This window comes from Pocillopora verrucosa, chromosome 2, assembly GCF_036669915.1.
Source record: "Pocillopora verrucosa isolate sample1 chromosome 2, ASM3666991v2, whole genome shotgun sequence".
NCBI classification, from domain to species: Eukaryota; Metazoa; Cnidaria; class Anthozoa; order Scleractinia; family Pocilloporidae; genus Pocillopora; species Pocillopora verrucosa.
In genome coordinates, this window is record NC_089313.1 from 17,209,101 (window position 1) to 17,227,934 (window position 18,834).

The 18,834-nt window shown below is 39.1% G+C and overlaps 1 protein-coding gene across 1 annotated transcript in view; it reads right to left on the reverse strand.

The window, feature by feature from the left end:
* Positions 1–3,966: 3,966 nt before the first annotated feature.
* Positions 3,967–18,834, reverse strand: part of LOC131792853 (nitric oxide synthase 3) — a 30,036-nt gene continuing 15,168 nt past the window's right edge. The window contains 20 exon segments of the mRNA XM_059110271.2: positions 3,967–5,016; positions 5,852–5,931; positions 6,153–6,189; positions 6,508–6,593; positions 7,065–7,130; positions 7,598–7,723; positions 8,037–8,167; positions 8,170–8,504; positions 8,814–8,901; positions 9,298–9,382; positions 10,271–10,396; positions 10,498–10,542; positions 10,933–11,069; positions 11,335–11,519; positions 16,165–16,243; positions 16,628–16,808; positions 17,161–17,335; positions 17,736–17,846; positions 18,058–18,101; positions 18,450–18,554. Coding sequence (XP_058966254.2) covers positions 4,971–5,016; positions 5,852–5,931; positions 6,153–6,189; positions 6,508–6,593; positions 7,065–7,130; positions 7,598–7,723; positions 8,037–8,167; positions 8,170–8,504; positions 8,814–8,901; positions 9,298–9,382; positions 10,271–10,396; positions 10,498–10,542; positions 10,933–11,069; positions 11,335–11,519; positions 16,165–16,243; positions 16,628–16,808; positions 17,161–17,335; positions 17,736–17,846; positions 18,058–18,101; positions 18,450–18,554 — 2,268 coding nt within the window. The 3' untranslated portion in view covers positions 3,967–4,970.

Below are 18,834 nucleotides of genomic sequence, written 5' to 3' on the forward strand. Positions count from 1 at the left end.
CCTATCTCTCCTAATTCTCCTAATTCTCCTATCAAAGTCTGACTAAGTTTTTTTTTCCTTTTTGATACCAAAGGCTAAGATAATTGCTTGACTCAAACTATCTTTGAATCCTTACTACAAGATTTCATTTGCTTTAAGTTTTATTTTTTCACACATAAAATTAAAAATTAGATGGTCAAACATCAAAATAACTTTGATTTCATTGATGCAGCAATCGAAAGCCGGAAAAGGCCTTTCTATGTAACATATACTGAGCCATAAGATAAACAACCGTTTCCAATGCTATCGAGGACAAGTTGCATGCCAAAAAAGGACGCAGAAGTGAACTGAATGGTTACAAGCAATTTACTGAGAAGTGTTCGGCAAAATCATGAAATCATTCATGTTTGACGTCTTGATAAAATTCCCATAATCAAAAACAAATTTAATTTCTATTTTTCGTGTTTTCAATTCGTCTCTTTATCCTATGAAAAATAGGATAAAGGGTTGACTTTTTTTATTTGCTGTTCTTCCAAACGATGTCTTTACCCCCTGAGGGTTTTTTTTCGGGCGACATCATAAAATCTTCAGTGTCTCTAGAGTTTCGATGGATTAGCAACAATTCCAGGTTCTTTTGAAGAATTATTATTTTGATATTTGAACTCATTATTTTCCTCTAAGACTTTTGATCACCAAATATTATATAATTATTCATTTTCGTTGTTTGAATAAAATTTCAGTATATCTAAAAGACATTTGTTTTGTATTTTTCGTGCCATCATTTTTTCCTCATTCTTTGGAAACCACCGTCTTTTCATGTTTTTGCGCTTTCTTTTAAATTTCTGCAATTGTCCTTTTGTTGGAAACGGTCAGCAGCGTTTTCACGTGACGTCACAGCAGACTGCGTGGTGTTCCGAAACAAAGAAACAATGGCCATGTTGGTTTTCCAAACTAATCCTCCGGGAATTGAACTCTATTTTTATACAAATATCATCTTTTATTTCAAAAACAGTATGGCTGCATGTCACGTGAGTGAAAACGCTCTATATCAAATAAAATGATATTCTAAAACTCGTGTCTGGCAAATTATTTCACGTTTTACAAGGCAAGCTTTAAGGAGTTTATGACGCGAATTAAGTGTAATTTTCGCTAGAGGAAAGCTCTGTTCAAGCACTATGACAATCAAATGGTAGGCTATTTAAGGGAAAAGAATTTCAATGTTGTTGACTGGAAACAAATCTCCATAGAATTAATGAAAATTTCACGACTATATTTTTATCGAAATTTCTGTTGGTGAAAAGCACTGGAAAATGTGATCAGACAATCAAATTAAGATAGACTGGGAAAAGAACAATTTCTGTCACATGTGGCAACATTGTTAAATTTCAGTGCCATCTATTTTTTTTTCCCGGAGATTGATCTTGAAAATTTCAAGGCCATTTGTATAATAAGCTGCAGTCAAGTTATATCCATATTTAATGTGCCAGACATGATTGCAAAGAACACCACTCTACATGACAAAACCTGACAAGAGACTGAAGGCTGCTGAGGAAATATTTGAAGTAACGCCATACATACTTTCGTCGGTTCGAAGTTCTCAGCGTAAGAGACAATTTCAGAAACCCTCAATCTCTTAATATCATCTAGCTTTAAGGTAGCTCTGCATGTTGATCGTTCAGCGTATTCGTTGACACGTTCTAAGCAGTTTTTTTCCCGAATCAAGGCAGTCTTGGGGTTGCTTGCAATATACTGAATTTGTTTGTATCTCGTCACGTTGATAATCTTGAAGTAGCTGTTCCTCATTGAAGAGCGTCCCTCTGTCCATGCCTTATCTGAATAGTGTTCAATTACATCTAAACATGCAGTGCCACCTTAATTATTTCTAGAAACCTTTCCGACCAATATATCAATAAAACCTCATTTTTACAACCAAAAATGTTTATTATTTGTCTTTTTTTTCTGTTCTAGATGAGTTTTAAATGAAAGTGGAGTCGTCGATACAAATTATTTTGAATTCTGTTTAATTATAGCTTCTGTGCAGTGCCATATGCAGTTTCTTGTAGGAAAGGTTTCTTTTCAAAAATATGTTCACAATATGATTGATTTCCTTATCTTTGAAGCGAGACCAGTGCATGCCCTCCGCATGATCTTCAGAAAAGCTAACTTCACTCTTCATTCCTGCTCTCGTTCTTCTCTTTACTTCTAATGCCATCTTTATCATCCAAGATTTCTCACCCTGAAGTCGATAGAAAGAAATGCGTAAGAAAGAAAGCTAACATAAACGTAAATGGATAAATTTTTGTAGAGCTGTGTGCTAAGTTTTTAACTTCGACATTTTGTAATTTACTCTTGAAACAAAATTTCTCACACTTTGTTTAGGCGTACAATACAGTGACGCTGAGTAACAAATTAGACCATTGCAACTTTTTAAAGAAATTTCACTAGCCTCACATTCAATTTAATAGTACTTCTATCGACTACACTGGCCGTGTTATGCCTATTTTTTAGCGTCTGCTACAAACTTCACAAAGAGTCAAACCTTCTCGACGCGACACGGATTCAGCAAGTGCACGTGTTAACATCTCAAACAAACTTCTCCCAAATGTTTTATGTTTTAACAGTCGTAAAAACATCAAGAATTAGTACTCACCATAATGTAAACTTCACAAAGGCTCTCCACTCCAAAAGCTTTCGAAGTAAAAAATTATATCTCGAGCAAAACGGAGGAACACTGTTACTGTACACAAGCTCGTTTAACCGACAAATTACGGTAACCACGCTTGTGAATCTTCATGAATATGAAATAGAATTTGGGCCAATTGCTTTTTGATACGTCACATATTTCAAACAAGAATGTGTCTCTGCTGTACAATTTTTTTTTTACCTATTTTAGGACCGTTTTGTCATGTTAACTTACCCTCTAATACAAAAAATGACTGGCATTACACGGGTTAATGATAGCAGTTGTTATTTAGAAGAGAAAATTTAATGAAAAAAGGTAGTTTTTCTTCAATGTTGCTTGAGAAAAAAAGCTAAACTAACAGAGCATTGTTGTGATAAAAACCGGCTTTGAAGGGAAAAACATACCAGCGGAATGAAAAGGTTTGAAAACGTTTTGATACATGCACATCTGCGCGCAAATTTCTAAACGGAAAAGAAAAGAAAAATGAAATTCGACATGTACGAGGGTGATTAGAACCGAAACTGCCACCGGATATGCAATACGTTACTCTACCCACTGCATGAGCCACGTAAAATGCGAGGGTAGTTTGAAGCAAGTATAAGATATATATTTGACAGGCACCTCCTGCCTGCGTGCTGCCGCGGCGAGTGACTGATAAGATTAGTCATGCCAAAGTGTCCTGTGCGTAACCCCTTTAACTATGGTTTGCGACCTACTTGAGTTAGGATCTAAAGAGCTCGATCGGTTCCAAAGAAAATAACGTGTAAGAACAAAAGATGTTATGCATCTGTCACAGGTGTGGTTTGTGGAAAAAAAATCGGCATCCAGCCATAAGGAATCAAACCTCTGACTTAGCGATGTGTTGGTCGGATGTAATTGAAATGGGTTCAAGGGTAGTGGCTAAGTGAACTCAGTTCAGAAATATGTAAGCTACACATTGATGAGAATGAATTATTTACTTGAGATCGCCTGTCCATTTTCAACTTTGCGCCGTCTCCCTACGACTCCATGACATCCCCATAAACTTCAAATTTCGCCAGTATTCCACCGTCTCCAAATTTCAATAATAAGCGTGAGATGAAAAAAACACTACCCGACATGTTGGGGTTTGTCCTAACTGCTGAGGCCTCGCTTAGGAACAGAAGAGGGACTGGGACTATCGATCAATTTTAAAGTTTTAAAGGAGGAGAAGGTGGAAAAGTAATAGCGTAGGGGGTAAGGGGGTAATTAAAAACGGAATAAAGGTAGAGAAGGTTATGAGGGGGGGGGGGAAGAGTCTTAGTTGTTTGCTCTCCAAACAACTCTGTACATTTCATAATTTAATTAACATCCTTGCCATTATTTTATGTAACAATCTCGCTAATCAATAAAACGCATCAATATCAACGTTTATAATCAACAATCAGGAAAGTGAATATATATGGACACTGTTTTCGATGTAGCCATAGACTACGATCGATCCAGACTTCTCTCCCTCAGTAATCCTTCGCAAAAACCAAACATTCTGGCATCGTGTGAACTCGGAGAAGCGAGGCGCGCTCTTTCCTAGGGAATGCCAGCTCGTAATCCGATTGAATCAAAAGTGCAAAGCAGTATTGCATAATATAATTGCACAATACAATATACGTATATACATATCGCTCAATTACTATCTCATGTCTGAATCTGTTATAGGATAGAGTTGATTTAAATATTATTGTTCTAGGGCACATTTCAACATTTTATGTAGGATTGAATGATGTTATGAAAAAGGATTGCAAGCCTAAGAAATGGAGAAAGCAAGACACAATCGAGTTTTTGCAAACCGACAGATGGATTTCGCTTTCAGTGTTATGACTGATAAGAGGTTGAGCAAAAGCCGGGAGAGTTCTTGTACAAAAGGAATTTCATCTGTGCTGTTTCAGCATCAAAATCACTTAATAGCTGTAGTAATTTCTAACCAAGATGCAACAAAGAGAAAAAAATTATCCCTATATTGTTTGAGTATTTTTCTTTCGCTGATAATTGCAAATAAATTCTATAATTCTAGCTACTTGAGGTTCCTAATAATAAAGCTCTACCGTTCTCGAAGCCAGTTCTACTTATTTCTTTATTTTCCTGGTAATTTTCCTAACAAATATAATATCGCTTTACTGGCATAATCTCAATTTCAACTGTCATAACTTAATAAATTTATAACATTGTTGTTGGAAATTATTGGGTTGAGGCATTTCAATATTCTAGATCATAAATGCATTTTGATTGTTGCGTTTTAAGCACAAGCTGCTTCTATATAGTTGCATGAGTTTTTCTCGTCTTAACTTTCATCCTAGTGCACTGGATTTGAATAAGTTCTTTCTCTTGTGGAGTCTTGACTGTAAAAAAAAAGAATTGGGACAATGAATTAATGTGTGAAAAATTTATTAAGTAAACCAAATCAAATCATTAAGATTTAAAAGTAGTATATACAGCAGGGGGCTGACATCAAGCTCACCTGTTATATTAGAGATATGAAACAGAAGCCTCCTCCGGGCGTTCAGTTAGTTAGCGATAGTAAACGGCGCAACAGGAGCGGAGGTGGACTTAAAAAGTCGAGGGAGGCCTGGGTCGGGTCACGTTACCAAACCTCTACTGTTTTGGCTCTGCCGCTACTGTCGCGCCGTTTACTATTTCGCTCCGTTTTACTAATTGAACACTTAAACAGGCTATCAATTTTAAAGAAATGTCCGCTGACCCGACGCTATTTAATCACTGATTGGTAAAAAGGAAAATGTTATGTTTACCAAAGAAGTACACAATTCTCTTTTTCTTACAGGAAACAATTCACACAAATACTGGACAAGGTCTGTTATAAGGTTATGGGAACGTTTTAACGAGGCCGAGCCACAGCTTGAAATTAGAAAAAATTTGAAAAACCGGTTTCGACTTTGTTACCAGTTTTGTTTGCGGTTCAGTTTGACAGGGACGATTTTTAATTTTTTCCCCTGCTTTTCGTGAGATTTAGCTAAGAAAGCGCGGTAGATGTGGACTAGTGTTGTATGGTGCATGCACGAAAGAACATGGAGCAGTGCTTGCAATGGTTACTTCCATTCTGAAGAGAACCTCTTGTTCGTGAGGTTACAACACACAAACAACAAAGTATATAATGTACCAGGAAGGATGAGTGTACGTACGTGTGTGGTCTGCGGTTTTACCGACTGATGTACTCACACTGCAGTGCCTTCTGCTCCATCTCTGTCCATGAGCAAGGTAATAGTAGGGGCGCGTGGCTTCAATTTGTGCTCACTTATCTAATGTAAAAGACAGTTCAGAAGTCATACATAATACACTCCTCAAAGCGCTGAAGATCTTCAGAATTTGTCTGACAATCAAGAGCTTCTTTAGTTGGTCATCATTTACTTTATTCTCATGACCCTTATGTTTGATTCAGGTGTGATATTGTAAGGAGAAATTAGATGCAAGTCACTCTGAGGGGTTAAAGAGTTGAAGTTCTTTTTAATTGATTACTCACCCTCATTTTACTAGAAGTCTTTAGATACATCCACGATCTGTCAAAAGACGACAAAAGTGCACGAATCTCAAGTTAAAAGGGGCGTTTGTTTGATTATCAAACATTGAGAAAATGTAAGTAGAGGACAGTTCATTCAACGATAGAAACACCGGCGCTGCAATCAGTTGTATTTACGTATTCAAACCATTTACTGTGTTTCCGTTGTTCACTCTGCATAGCGGCCGAATAAGTCAGTAGAAACACTATTGTAAATTGTTCTCGGGGAGATCCAAACAACTGACGAGGACCTAAGATAATTTAAATCCTTTGGGTTTCATAACCACCGTACTTGCTTAACGATAATTAACTAACAAACCTTTTAGCTGCGGTTCGGACGCGGTCAGTCACTTCTCGCGTTTTCAAAGTTACTCCAAAAATATCCTCATGATATCGGCCGGAACTCTGAAAAAGATATACAATAATCTTTTACGTCTGAGTGTTTGAATATAACAAACGGATGTTTAGTGAATAACTTATCTCTTTTGTTGCCGTTGTTTGGTCTTACCGCGCAAATCACTCTAGAGGAGCAAACTTTTTCGTGACAAGACCAAACATCTGCTGAAATATAGACTACTGGTCATACTAAATTATGAAAACGACCGAATTCCTTGATGTAATGGTGAAGGCTTTCTTTTTGAAAGGGATGTAAAAGGTAATACCACGTTTTCCTGTTCGAAAAATGTCGTCCACAACAATCTCAAGGCTGAATCAAATGAGGATGTACGTAACACTCAAAACTGAAAGAAAATCAACACCAAACTCTTGGGGTACGAATCTCAGTCCTGGATTATTTTTCAGGCGCGAGCTTTCCTAAATTGCAAGTTATCCCTCAGTCACTATGAGCACCCAAATAATATGACACGTCCAAGTTACCTTCATTTTGTTTACTGTGTCCTGAGCCTCTTGCTGAGACATGGCAGCGTACTCTTGTAGGAGGGTCTGAGGAAGTTTAAACAAAACGCAAAAACAAGTTATCTGATTATCTCACCCATGTCATATATCTATTTTTGGAAGCTTAAATCCTCCCTTGATAACTTCGGAGATGTTTTAATTGTGTCCAGAAAACTGTTAAGGTTACTGGGCCTTCCTTCCTCAGACAAAAATTAAATTAGCCGCGAATAAGAGCGGGAGAATGGAGTCAAAAGATAGAATTAGCGCGTAAATTTACATTCACCACGTCACAGAATCTAACCGTCGTCAAAGTACATCGATTTTTTGTTATAATAATGGAATGTAAAATAAGCAAACCAACTGCTTCATTGGTAAACCACGCTTTTGCTGGGTCCTGAAATTTTCGTCAAGAAAAATCTGCCTTCAGTACTGGTGGGGACGGTCATATTTGCTGGCGCTTCGACTACGCGCGCAGTGTAAGAAAATTTCACTATACTTAAACAAAGAGGTATCACCTGCAATGTTCTGCAAACATCCTCTGCCATTGACACATCGCCGCACACGTAGAAGTGTCCCCTCTGACTCAGCAGCTTGTCACAAATGTCAAACGCCTCCGTTTTCAACATATCCTGAACATATTTCTGAAATATATACGAGATGAGATTCGCTATCTAAGATAAAATAGTTCATATTCAGTTACGTTGGGAATACGAAAAGCGTTCACTGGGTGCACGTGTGGATATAAAAGTACTTAAGCTCGCGAACTTTACGTTTTTTATCAACAGTAAAATGGCAAGTGTATGTACCACTGAGAGGAAAGAAACAGTAGCTGTTCTATCATTTTCTCCTTTGGTAAAATTGGAAAGACAGCAAGGCTAACATGAAGGTACTTTGTTATGTTCGCATTTATTGAGGAGTTAAAGGATAAGTTACGTTAATAAAAATTTTCCTTACTTTTGGCTGTCCTGGTTCACGTGAGAGAGCTGTCCATATTTCAGTCAAGGCGCCATCGTTTTTCGCTTTCGCCATTTCATCCTTGTATATATAATCTTGAGTAGAGTTTCTACATCCGAAAAACAACAAAATTCGCCCCACTTTCCCGACGAAGGTTGTGAAGCATTCTCGTCCTGTTCTTTTTCTGAGAAGAGTTGACGCTGCAAAGAAGAGCTACCCCCGAAGGAACGATGTGGCGTAGGAGGAGTTGTTTCAGGAGAGTCCCCACGGGTGAAAGCAAAGTTTCGACGCTGTATTAAAGGGCTTGAGTCTGGTGTAAGGTCCAACGTCCTTGGCTTAGGAGCACTTGTGTTCACAATGTCAAATTGGCGCTGTTGCCAAAAGCTTCTGAAAGGAGCTATACCAGTCCCAGGCCCCACCATTATCACTGGGACCGTGCCATCTTCGGGCAAATGAAAGGTCTGGGCTCTATAACAAAGGAAATAGGTAGCCTGGTCAAAGGGGATCTTGCCTCTCATATGTTTGCTAATCTAAGATAAACGGAGAGTTTCCTCTTTTTCGGAATTTAAGAGGAAAAAAAGGCGGAGAAATGGTGAACATATAAACACTTAAATGATGCACATTGGACATGGTATCTTGTGACTTTAAAGGTGTGTACTGCCCTGAGGTGAATTTCTGAGTTTTAAAATCATTCTTCTCCACTCATACTCAGTACATACCAACGTTTTTATACTAACTGAGTTTCAAAACGCAAAAGAAGTTGAGACATGGACTTACTGCCGCACGTAACAAGCCACTTTGTCTCCAGGTTGCAAACTATTTAACCACGTAGAGCAAACGCCATGATGTACGGGACCTTTTCCACCTAAGACGTAACGCAGCAGAGTACATAGAGTTACCAAGACAATCCATGAAAAAAACTCGTTAAATATATCAGGTTGTACACAGCTCCGAAGAATACCACAATTAATCCTTAACTTCATAAGATATAAATCATATTAAATTTCTCCATTTTACCTGCTACACATTTTATTGTCAAATAGTTGGTGTCATATCGAGAGAACACCATCTCGCTGATAACTTTCAGTCTACTTTCATCACCATCTTGTTGTATGATTGCTGATCACTTCTGAAGCGCACACAAAAAGCACTATTCTAACTTGTTGCCCTCTATTGTCAAGGGAGAATTTTCAATTAAACACAGTTCCTCATATTTCTTACTCACTCATATTTCTTCTTACTGCAGAATCAACTACCTCACCTCTCTTGTTATATTGTACCACTGCCACTGTGAGGTGAACTTCACCTGGGAAAAAGTCTGGCGATGATGAGATGGAGTAGAAACGCTGTTGATAACAAAGAAATAATTTTAAAAAAAGATCGTAGTAATTTATGAAAGGAGATTCAGAAAGTCTCTTATCAGCTTTGTCATAAATTTGAGTAAGGTACACACGCGGGACTTTCAAAAATTCTTTTTGAGATCTTTGCTCTTAGAGTGGGCTGGTAACGCTTTAAGGAGTTTCACGTGTAGCAAAAACAAACTTTACATTCTATCTCAGTCCCATAAATTTGAGACGGGTTTTAAAACTCTCACATAATATTCACTCCTTAACATCAGGATGAATTTTCTCCAAACCGTTCTCGTCACAATTTCTATGGTCCCCAACAATGAGAACTTGCTTAACAATTAAAAGCGCCTTCAGTTGGTGATCATTTCCTTTACTCTCATGACCTTAATTTTTGATTCAGCCGTGATACTGTGAGGATAGATTCGACGCTAGTCGCCCTTTTGGATTAAGGGCTTAAACAGTGACCATGACTTATGGCTGATAACGAAGAAGGCTCGTTTGACTCTCACAAAGACAGCTTCAGCTCCTGTCGATCTACCAAGGCGGAGCTAAAGGAAGGGGTGGGAGTCCAAAGGAGCATGTGACCCCCTCCCACCGTTCGCCCCTCTCTTCGTCAAGAAAAAGTGTTAATTTATGCAGGCCTCTCAATGCCATTAGGATGCCGCTGTAGACTCCAACCCTTTTTTTTTCTTTTTCGGAAGTACTGCCCACAACCAGTTTATATGATGCGCATGTTTACTTCCTTCAATAAATTCACCGAAGTGCTCCTACCCTAGGGGGACCTTTACTTATTAACGTCATCAAACGGGATTGTTTTAGCGGGTTTCACCGTAAACAATTAGGTGATTGTAACTTCTTTCAGGTCTATCAAGCAGTGTGACTTACCGGCTGCAACAAAGGCAGCTGGGTGAGTAATAAGTCAGCTGGAACTTGTAAGGAAGGATGCTCTTGTAGCACATCAAGAATGTTACATTCACTTCCAAACTTCCAGTCCTCGTATCGGTTATTACCCTGAGAGAAAAAGAAATAGACAAAAGAAAACGAAAGAGTTAAATTAAAAGCATTTAGAAGGGCTTTTACATATATAACGAGGAACAGACGGAACACCTCACCTGGCTAAGAATCTCAAGTTTTTCCTTTTCTGCCGGGTCAGTAGCCTAAAAAGAAGTGTGGAAATTTTTTAATGGATATTAAAATGGTAATGTCTTAGTTCAGTAGGTCGAAAATATAGACAAACAAATAAGTGGAAATGAGATGTTGCCGATAAACGAAAACTACGAAAGTAGGCTTTCGTTATCGCATCCTGAGGTACGGGATCTTACAGGAATCTTAAACGAAATTGACAGTGATACACTGTTACTCGTCCCAACCTGGGTACGCCGCCGAGGTACAGGAAAGTTCGTGATATTCAGGGCTCGAAATAAAATAAACTGGAACTACAGTAAAAAGCACTGGTACTAGCATTAGAGAGAGGAATCTGTTAGACTTAAAATGAACTGTAGCGGAATTGTAAATCACAATAATTGGTTCAACCGTTGAGACTTTACCGTAGCAGACAAAGCTTTCAGGATCTGCGGTGAAGGAACACTTGTGACGTCCAGGTAACGTGAGAGAGCTTGACGCAGCGTGGTTTGTGACGGAAGACGGTTGTAAGTTTCCCATTTCTTTGCTGTTTTTAGAATACCTAAGTAAAGAATCGCAGTAAAATTATTACCTTCTCTCACCTGACGTTTGACCCCACCCCTCTTTGGTAATTGGTGGTGTGTTCTAAGCAGGATACTAAATTCCTTCAGAGCCTTTTCCACCCCGGAGCATGAATGGGGGCCGGCGTGCTGTCAAGGAAACTGGACGAAATGTTGTTGGAAGGTTTTCGGTTAAGTATAGACTACGTGCTGACTGGTCACTGAAAATATCTCACAATTTTTTTTTTTAACTGAACTAAAGTTCACCTTTGACTTCTCGTGAGGCCTCGACAACGATTGGTTTATCGGGATCGACGTCATCTGATAGCCTGTCAATCAAAGCTTGCACCAGCTCTGGGCGATTCGCGGGAAAGATGGCCACATGATCACCTGGTTTGTACTGCAGTTCTGTGCTGTTCTCTGTTTTGAGCCGGACTGAGATGGTCGAGCGACTAAAAGAAAAAAATAGCGTTTAAGTTATAATTTGTCTGATTTTCAGCCTTTATTCAAGAAATGCCTTCTTCCTGTATTTGTCGCTCTCGAAGAAAACTGACAACGGCAATCTTTAGGCACCTTTATAATATTTTAACCCTTTAACTCCCGTGACTGACCAAGACAGAATTTCTCCCGACTATATTTATACGATATCATGCAGACAAGTGATGAGAATAAAGAAAAATATCAATTATGATAGTACTAATTGATCCGATACCAATTTCTCCAGACTAACATAATGAGAATCGTTTGGCAATCAGTAAGAAGAACTACTAACGAGAGCGTGGGAGTTAACGGGTTAACTTTAAAAGGAACAACACTGAAATCCTTTCAGTAGGTTTCAAGGAATTCTATGATATTGCACTTTTAAGCATTTTTTCAAATGTCATGACTGTCCATGTCCTTTTCCAAGGGATTAGCTAGTTGCTTTCAGACAGTCATGCTTACGAGGGAGATCATGATTCGCAAGCTTCTTTTTTTTTTGTTTCTTTGTTGTTGTTGTTGTTGTTGTCAGCCCACCCTTACTCATTGGGAGCCACTTATCGAGAGCTTCGAACTCTGGTAGAATCAACTTTATTCTTGTGCAAATACTATTTACAGAGCTTATCGTTTATACACCCCTCACATCTTATGATACATCATCGAGGATTACTCGCACTAAATAATTAAACTAAAGAAATCGAGCAACATGCACTTATTATGAAGATATTCGACGTGAAATTCTTCGTCAGACTGTAACTGAACAAAGTATAGATCCCAATGACACACTCTATTACAAGCCTGTTCACGACCATTTTGGGCCGAAAACTACCTCTTTAAAGTGCATATAGATCGAATGTCGTAAATAAAAAACCTAATAACCACAACAGCCAATCTGAACGACGGCAAACACCAGTTTTAACCAATCAAAAGTCTGACGGGCGGGAAAATGATCGAAAGTTTGAATTCATGAGGGTATGGCATGAGTTTTCGGAAAAATCATAGAGCTTAGCTAAGTAATATCAACCTTGTTCCAGAGTACGATGGACCGTCGATTGAAATTGCTCTGATACAATATAAACATTATTGTAAACTACTTATGCAGGCCTTTACATTGGTATTGCTGAAAATAAAGAAAAAGGCAGTTCTGCAGTTGATAACGCAAACATTTTCGTTGGCAGTGTTGTTGTTGCTTTTTTTTTCCCTTTGTTTGTTTGTTTTTTTTTAATCCCTTATGACATTTTAGAATCGTTTCCGCAGAACACGCATAAACATCAGCTGTTGTTGATCAGGGCTTGTTTGGGCGCAGAGTCCATCCCTTCTATCGGTGACCTGCACATCACCAGTCACATTCTGACGCGCAACTCTGCGCAGATGCACCACTTGAACCACAGGCGCAACTCTTCTACCTATGGGTTGCATTTGGTCAGCAGTCACCTTCTGCTGATGTTTGCTGATCTGATTTCGCTTAACGCTCTGCTTGTTCTTTATTTTTCCAGGTTTTTCGGAAACTGACCGAGGTTCATGGCATCCACCAATCGTGTTCTTCCTGTGTGAAATTTTTGTTGATCGTTCCATGGCCGGCTCGTCCCCTTGACGCTTGGACACCATAACTGTCACTCGCGTTCGACGAACTAAGCTCGGCCTGAGGATCTCTCCTTCAGTTTGGACTGCTGGTGATCTTTTTCTTGAACTGTTGACAATATCATTCTTACGTGACGTTAACACCGGTTTGGCCACCGCTACTCTTCTCCGCCTCTCTCTTTGTTGACCTTCAGGATGTTTGACTACACTCTGTGTTATTTTGCAGCAATGGACCTCAACCTGTTTCTCTCTGACAGGAAACTGACCTTGAACCAAACTACAACTAAGCTCTCTTATTCGCCGTTCATTAATTGCAGGCAAACAAAGTGTATTCTTCTTGGGAGCTTTGGATGCACAACAATAGGCCTCCTTCTGCTCCCCCGTTACACTCTGAGACGAGGAATTCGCTGTTACTGGCGCTTCTTCGCACTTCGTCGACAGCACAGTACAAGAAATCGTTGGTGTCTCTTCATTCGTGAGGAGCGAAGTGTCACGGTAACAGAAAATGTCCGATGTTTCTTGAATTTTGCGGAACGAAGTCTGTGTTGTAACCCCTTCGGTCTGCTTCAGACCGGTATCTCCTGGAGAACAGCAATGATTCCTATTTCGGAAAGCCTCACATAACTCCATCATCGTTTGAGTTTGGGTTTTTCGGCTCATGTTCTTTGAATTTTTAGGAGGCATCTAGACAATTGGTACGAGTTGGAAAGGTTGAGTGTTTTAAGTTAAATGCATTCAATTTATATTCAATTGAATGAGGTCATAAGTGGTTGGTATACGTGGAGTCAACAGAAACGACGTAAATGTGAAGCCCTGGGTGATCAAATTGAAATCACGGAATCGTTACCTGTTGCTTATTTTAAAAAGTTTGACACAGAAACGACGTAAATGTGAAGTGCAAATGTGAAACGTAAATGTGAAGCGCTACGTGGTCAAATTGAAGTCACGGAATCGTTACCTGTTGCTAAGTTTTGACAAATTTGACACAGTTAAACATTTTCTAAGAGCATATGTCATGAAACTTTTTTTTGGCATAAATATTTAGCTTATCATATGTAAAAACCGATTACGATAGAAGATATATTTAAAAAAACTTAAAAGTCGTTTTTTTCGGGCCATAAAGTGCTCTTATTTTATTTTAAGTGTCCCGTGGACTGGTAACGAATTAGCGGGCGATGACGTAGGGAAACTGAGAAACCTCTCAATCGCTCTGACGAAAGGTTAACGCCCGAAACGTCAGCCTTTAAACTCTTTACGGTGACCAATTTGTTTTCCATGACGAAATCTATGTCAAGAATGGGTAGCTGTGATCGTTTCTGTTGCCATAACATTTTATTCCCTCGCACTAAGTGTGACGAAGGTTCCCCTTGCTTAGTGCTCTCGAGTTTCGTTGCTGTACAGTAATTCCCTTAGCAAACCAAAAGCTAACTTTTGACAAAAGAGTCAGCTGTAACACGCGGCACGATTATTTTTCGCCGAGAAGTCATCGGGCAGTTTCACTGCAAGTTGCTCCTTTCCTTAGAGATTGCAAAGGCAGAGGCTATCGTCGTCGAGCCGGTCAAACGGAAAACGAGTAAGTTTAAAATTATCTGATTCAAGTTAATCTCAAATAGGGGGTTAATAGAGAAAAACTTTTTTAGTTTAAGGGCAGCATTGCCATATGACCCATTTCGCTCAATGGCAAATAATTGAAATCAGTATGTAAATGAATATTTCGTATGCATCGACTTTCACACAACCTGTGGATTCGCTATCATCTAATTCAATAAAATTTATGTTACTCTATTTATCTCGTTGCAGAGCTGTTATCATATTGACATTGCTATTGTTGCTATTTTAATTTCTTGAGAACAGGGGGGAAATGATTGCTCGAAAGATGGTTTTTCGGAAACCTAGGTTTGGAGAATACACGGCCCCTTCGAGTTAGCGTTTATGCCAGAATCCGCCAGAGGTTTCGCACTGTTCACGCGACAGGATATCGGTCAGCTCAGGAAAAGGCTTGAAATTTATTACAAATGATTTTTATGGATAACTGTTGTTGTAAACATAGGCTTCTAGAAATCTCCAGACTGCTTAGTCATGCTGACATGCGTACCATAGAACTTTCTAGAACATTTCATCATGTGACGCAATTATTTCGTAATACTACTAAAATAGTTCTTTAGTAAGCTTCTGGAATGTTCCAGAACACTTTGTAAACGTATATAAGGATTTACCTAAGTAATAGTAGCAGTTTTTGTTGCCGGAGCGACGACTGTTTTGAAAGCCATATCGAGAGAGAGTTACTGCGGAAGATTGTTCATTTCAAGGAACTTTGATGACAGCAGTGTGATTGTGTCAGTGGTGAGCTGGGATATAGACTGTGGTGGGCTCAATTAAGTTTATGTCAGGTGTCACTCCTTGTTAAGAACATTACTCGCTGTTTAATAAAGTAGTTGAGTTTGTAGGATTGTAGTGTTTTTCTGTCGGTTAGATTATATTTCTGTTATTAAAATACGATGGAAACTACAATGATGGGATTTTCATACGATAGGAAAAGCACAAGTGTGGTCATGTGGAAAGACAATGAGTGAGTATATCTCAAGTGCGTGAAATAAACAATAATAGGAAGCTCACCATTCTTCGCTTGCGAAATGTCAGCCGAAAAGCATGTTGAACAATCGTGTTCGGTGTGGGATGTGATATTCCCTTGATTTGACTAGTGATATGTCTTCGTAACAGCCGTTTTCGAAGCCGGTAACTGTAGCTGAATGACGCTTGGTAACCGTCCCCATTTTAGGCCTATTCACGACCATTTTGCCACAACAACTACCCCCTCAGAGCGCTTTTTAATTCGAGGGTCATTGATACGCAACCAGAGTCATTACAAGAACATGAAAGCTGACATTTCTAATTTGGAAGGCCTTACAGCTCCATCATTGTAAGGTTCAGGTTTTATTACTCATATTGTTTGACTTTTCACGACGCAAAAAGGCGGTTCTTGCAAGTCAAAAAGGTAGAGCGTCAATAAAGAAAAGACATCTTTACTCATTCACTGACCTGGATTCAGGAGACTGCAAGTTCTTCACTGATAACAACGTCGCAGATCGCACTGTCTTACCACAAATATGAGTCAAACCTGTACAGAGAAGAAGGAATCAAATAAATAATTGGATGGCAAGAAAGATGACAGAATATTCAAATATGAAATATAATAGACTTGTAATTTGATCTACTCTGTACGCAATTGCAGTCTCGTGTCCATAGCAAGTATTTGTGCCATTTTGGTTATATAGCTAAATAAGAATCCGCGCCATTTCAAATACCTGTTAATTAAGGGAGAAGTGTCACTTTCAAGAACCTCGTAATTTTCATTTATTTTTTAAAACGAGTTCAGTGTCACAATTGTCTAATGGCGGTGACAAATTACATTGTTTCTGAAGTTTACTTCGCCCGGCTTAACGGTGAGAGGTTAAACTAGCTAATTAATAAATTCAAAATGGTCTCTGAACACATTTCTAACCTCGGACAATTTCACTGTGTCCGTCCGGTCCATCAGTTGCTTCAGTAAAAGCATGCACGGCGGTGATCATAATTGTAGCAAGCCGAAAGCGGCCTGGTACCCAGCCGCTCGGTACTGTGTCTAGAGACTGACTGGCCTCATTTGTTATTTCGTCACTGATACAGAATGAGTCACAGGCGGCCTGAGGATTCAAAGACAAATAAATTCAATAGGTCTTGGAATTTGACATAGGGGAAGATAAATTGATTGGGAAATGATTGCAACTGCTTTTGGTTCGTTTTGACTATTGGCATTCAATTGGAAAGCCTCAGACAGCTGTAGGGGGAATAACACTCAACTTCCAGCTACCGTTCATATCTCAAAAATGTCCGTATTTCAGTTCTCTAGTATTTATTACTTCGATCAGTTCCAATATATTTTCACTCGTTCTGAAGAGAATAAGGCAGCTTTCAGGGTGAGTCTAACAGTTAACGGTTAAACGGGCTTGCAAACCTATAATGTTAGTAAGCTTCTCCGAACATGTTGTTCTTTACCTTAAATACGTCTTTGGCCCACATTTTGAAAGACTCCTCTTGACCACATAACTCATCCCCTTCTCCCATCTTCAACACGGGCTCTCCTCCAAGTTCCCGAATGATCTTGTCAAGCGAGCGAGCAAATGCACAGAAGTTTGGGTAGGCCCTGGAGCCCAGGCCAAACACAGAGTATCTTTAAAGTTTAAAACATATGTATTAACCCTTGCAAGCGACACATCGTAAATAAGCGACTCCGTTCTACTGTCACATAGTATATTAAACAAACAGACGCGTCGTCAGTTATAATTTCAATTTTTAATTAAACATGTAGGGTCTAAGTTTATGTGGAATAAAAACTCGAATTTTGGAGTTCCTTTTATACAAGTTCATTTGTACCCTCGTCACTAAATGTTTTCCGTATCTTAACTTGGTTATAGCTGTTCGAACTCTACACATTTCGTTTAGACTGGTCTCTTTAATCAGGAACTGTATCCTCCAAACGCGATGTGTCTAATATGCGATTTTAGAACAACCACTTAGGTAGGAATTTCTCGTTGTGTCTCATTTTTTGGGATATTTTTTTGTTTGCTTACCTGAGGTTAGCAAGTGGTTGACTGTTGTTCATTACATCGATACGTTTTTCCTTCTCTTTTTGAACCAACAGGCTGCCGAGTTGTTTCATCATGTTGCGCGACGATCGACTTCTAAAACACAAGAAATAGCGAGGAAATAAAATCCCCTATTTAACGATCAGATTATACGCGAAATAACAGCAATAATAATGTTTATGATGATATTATAAAGGATTGAAAAGAGAAGCTCGGTGTGAAAGTTTTCTAGGGACGAAATACAAGTGTTGAGTAGGGATTAAACAAAAAATTGAATGGGCTTCCAACCTAATAAGATTTGACTTACCCATCTGGTGGGTGGCGGAGTTCGTACAAGTAACGAGCGAATTCCTGAGGAGAAAATCATGGATGCAAATTACAGCAAAAATCCGTTTCATTTGGCAATGGCTAATGGTTGATACAGTGGTCTAAAGGTTTGTATGCCGCCTAAATATAGACCGAAATTTTAAGAGTCGGTTGTGAGGGTCATGGTGTCCCTGTAAGTGGTAAAATAGGATGAATAGGCCTCACTTAGATCTCATCTCGTTCAAGATGGCAATGGGGGGGGGGGGGGGGGGAGAGGGAATACTAATGGACACTATTCTATTCGTCACTGCTTATAGGACTGGGATTCATCAGCACCCCTATGTCTACAATGTTTGCAAAGTGTTAAAGAGTTGCACATAAATTTCGGCTCACCTCTCCGTTCTCAGGAGGGTCTCCGTTTCCAAACGTGCTAGTTACAATAAGGACAAGCTGTTCGTTTTCCATCTCAGGATTTGCATAGTCCTGCATACAAACAACCTGTAAAATACATACAGTAAAACGGTAATAAGAACTATTTCTCAAAAAGCGCTCCTTCGGCACGACAATTCAAATTCAATTCACAAATACGATTAAACCTCTACCTCGTCAAGCAAAAAAACATGAAGGCCTTGAAAGAGACTCAAGTCTCAAATTCTTCGTCGGTTTCCCTTAACCTTTATTCCCTAACATCAGTATGAATATTCTCAACACTTTTCCGTGTACATTTCTTGAGGAGCTGACAGGGAGAATTTGATTAACAATCAAGAGCTTATTTATT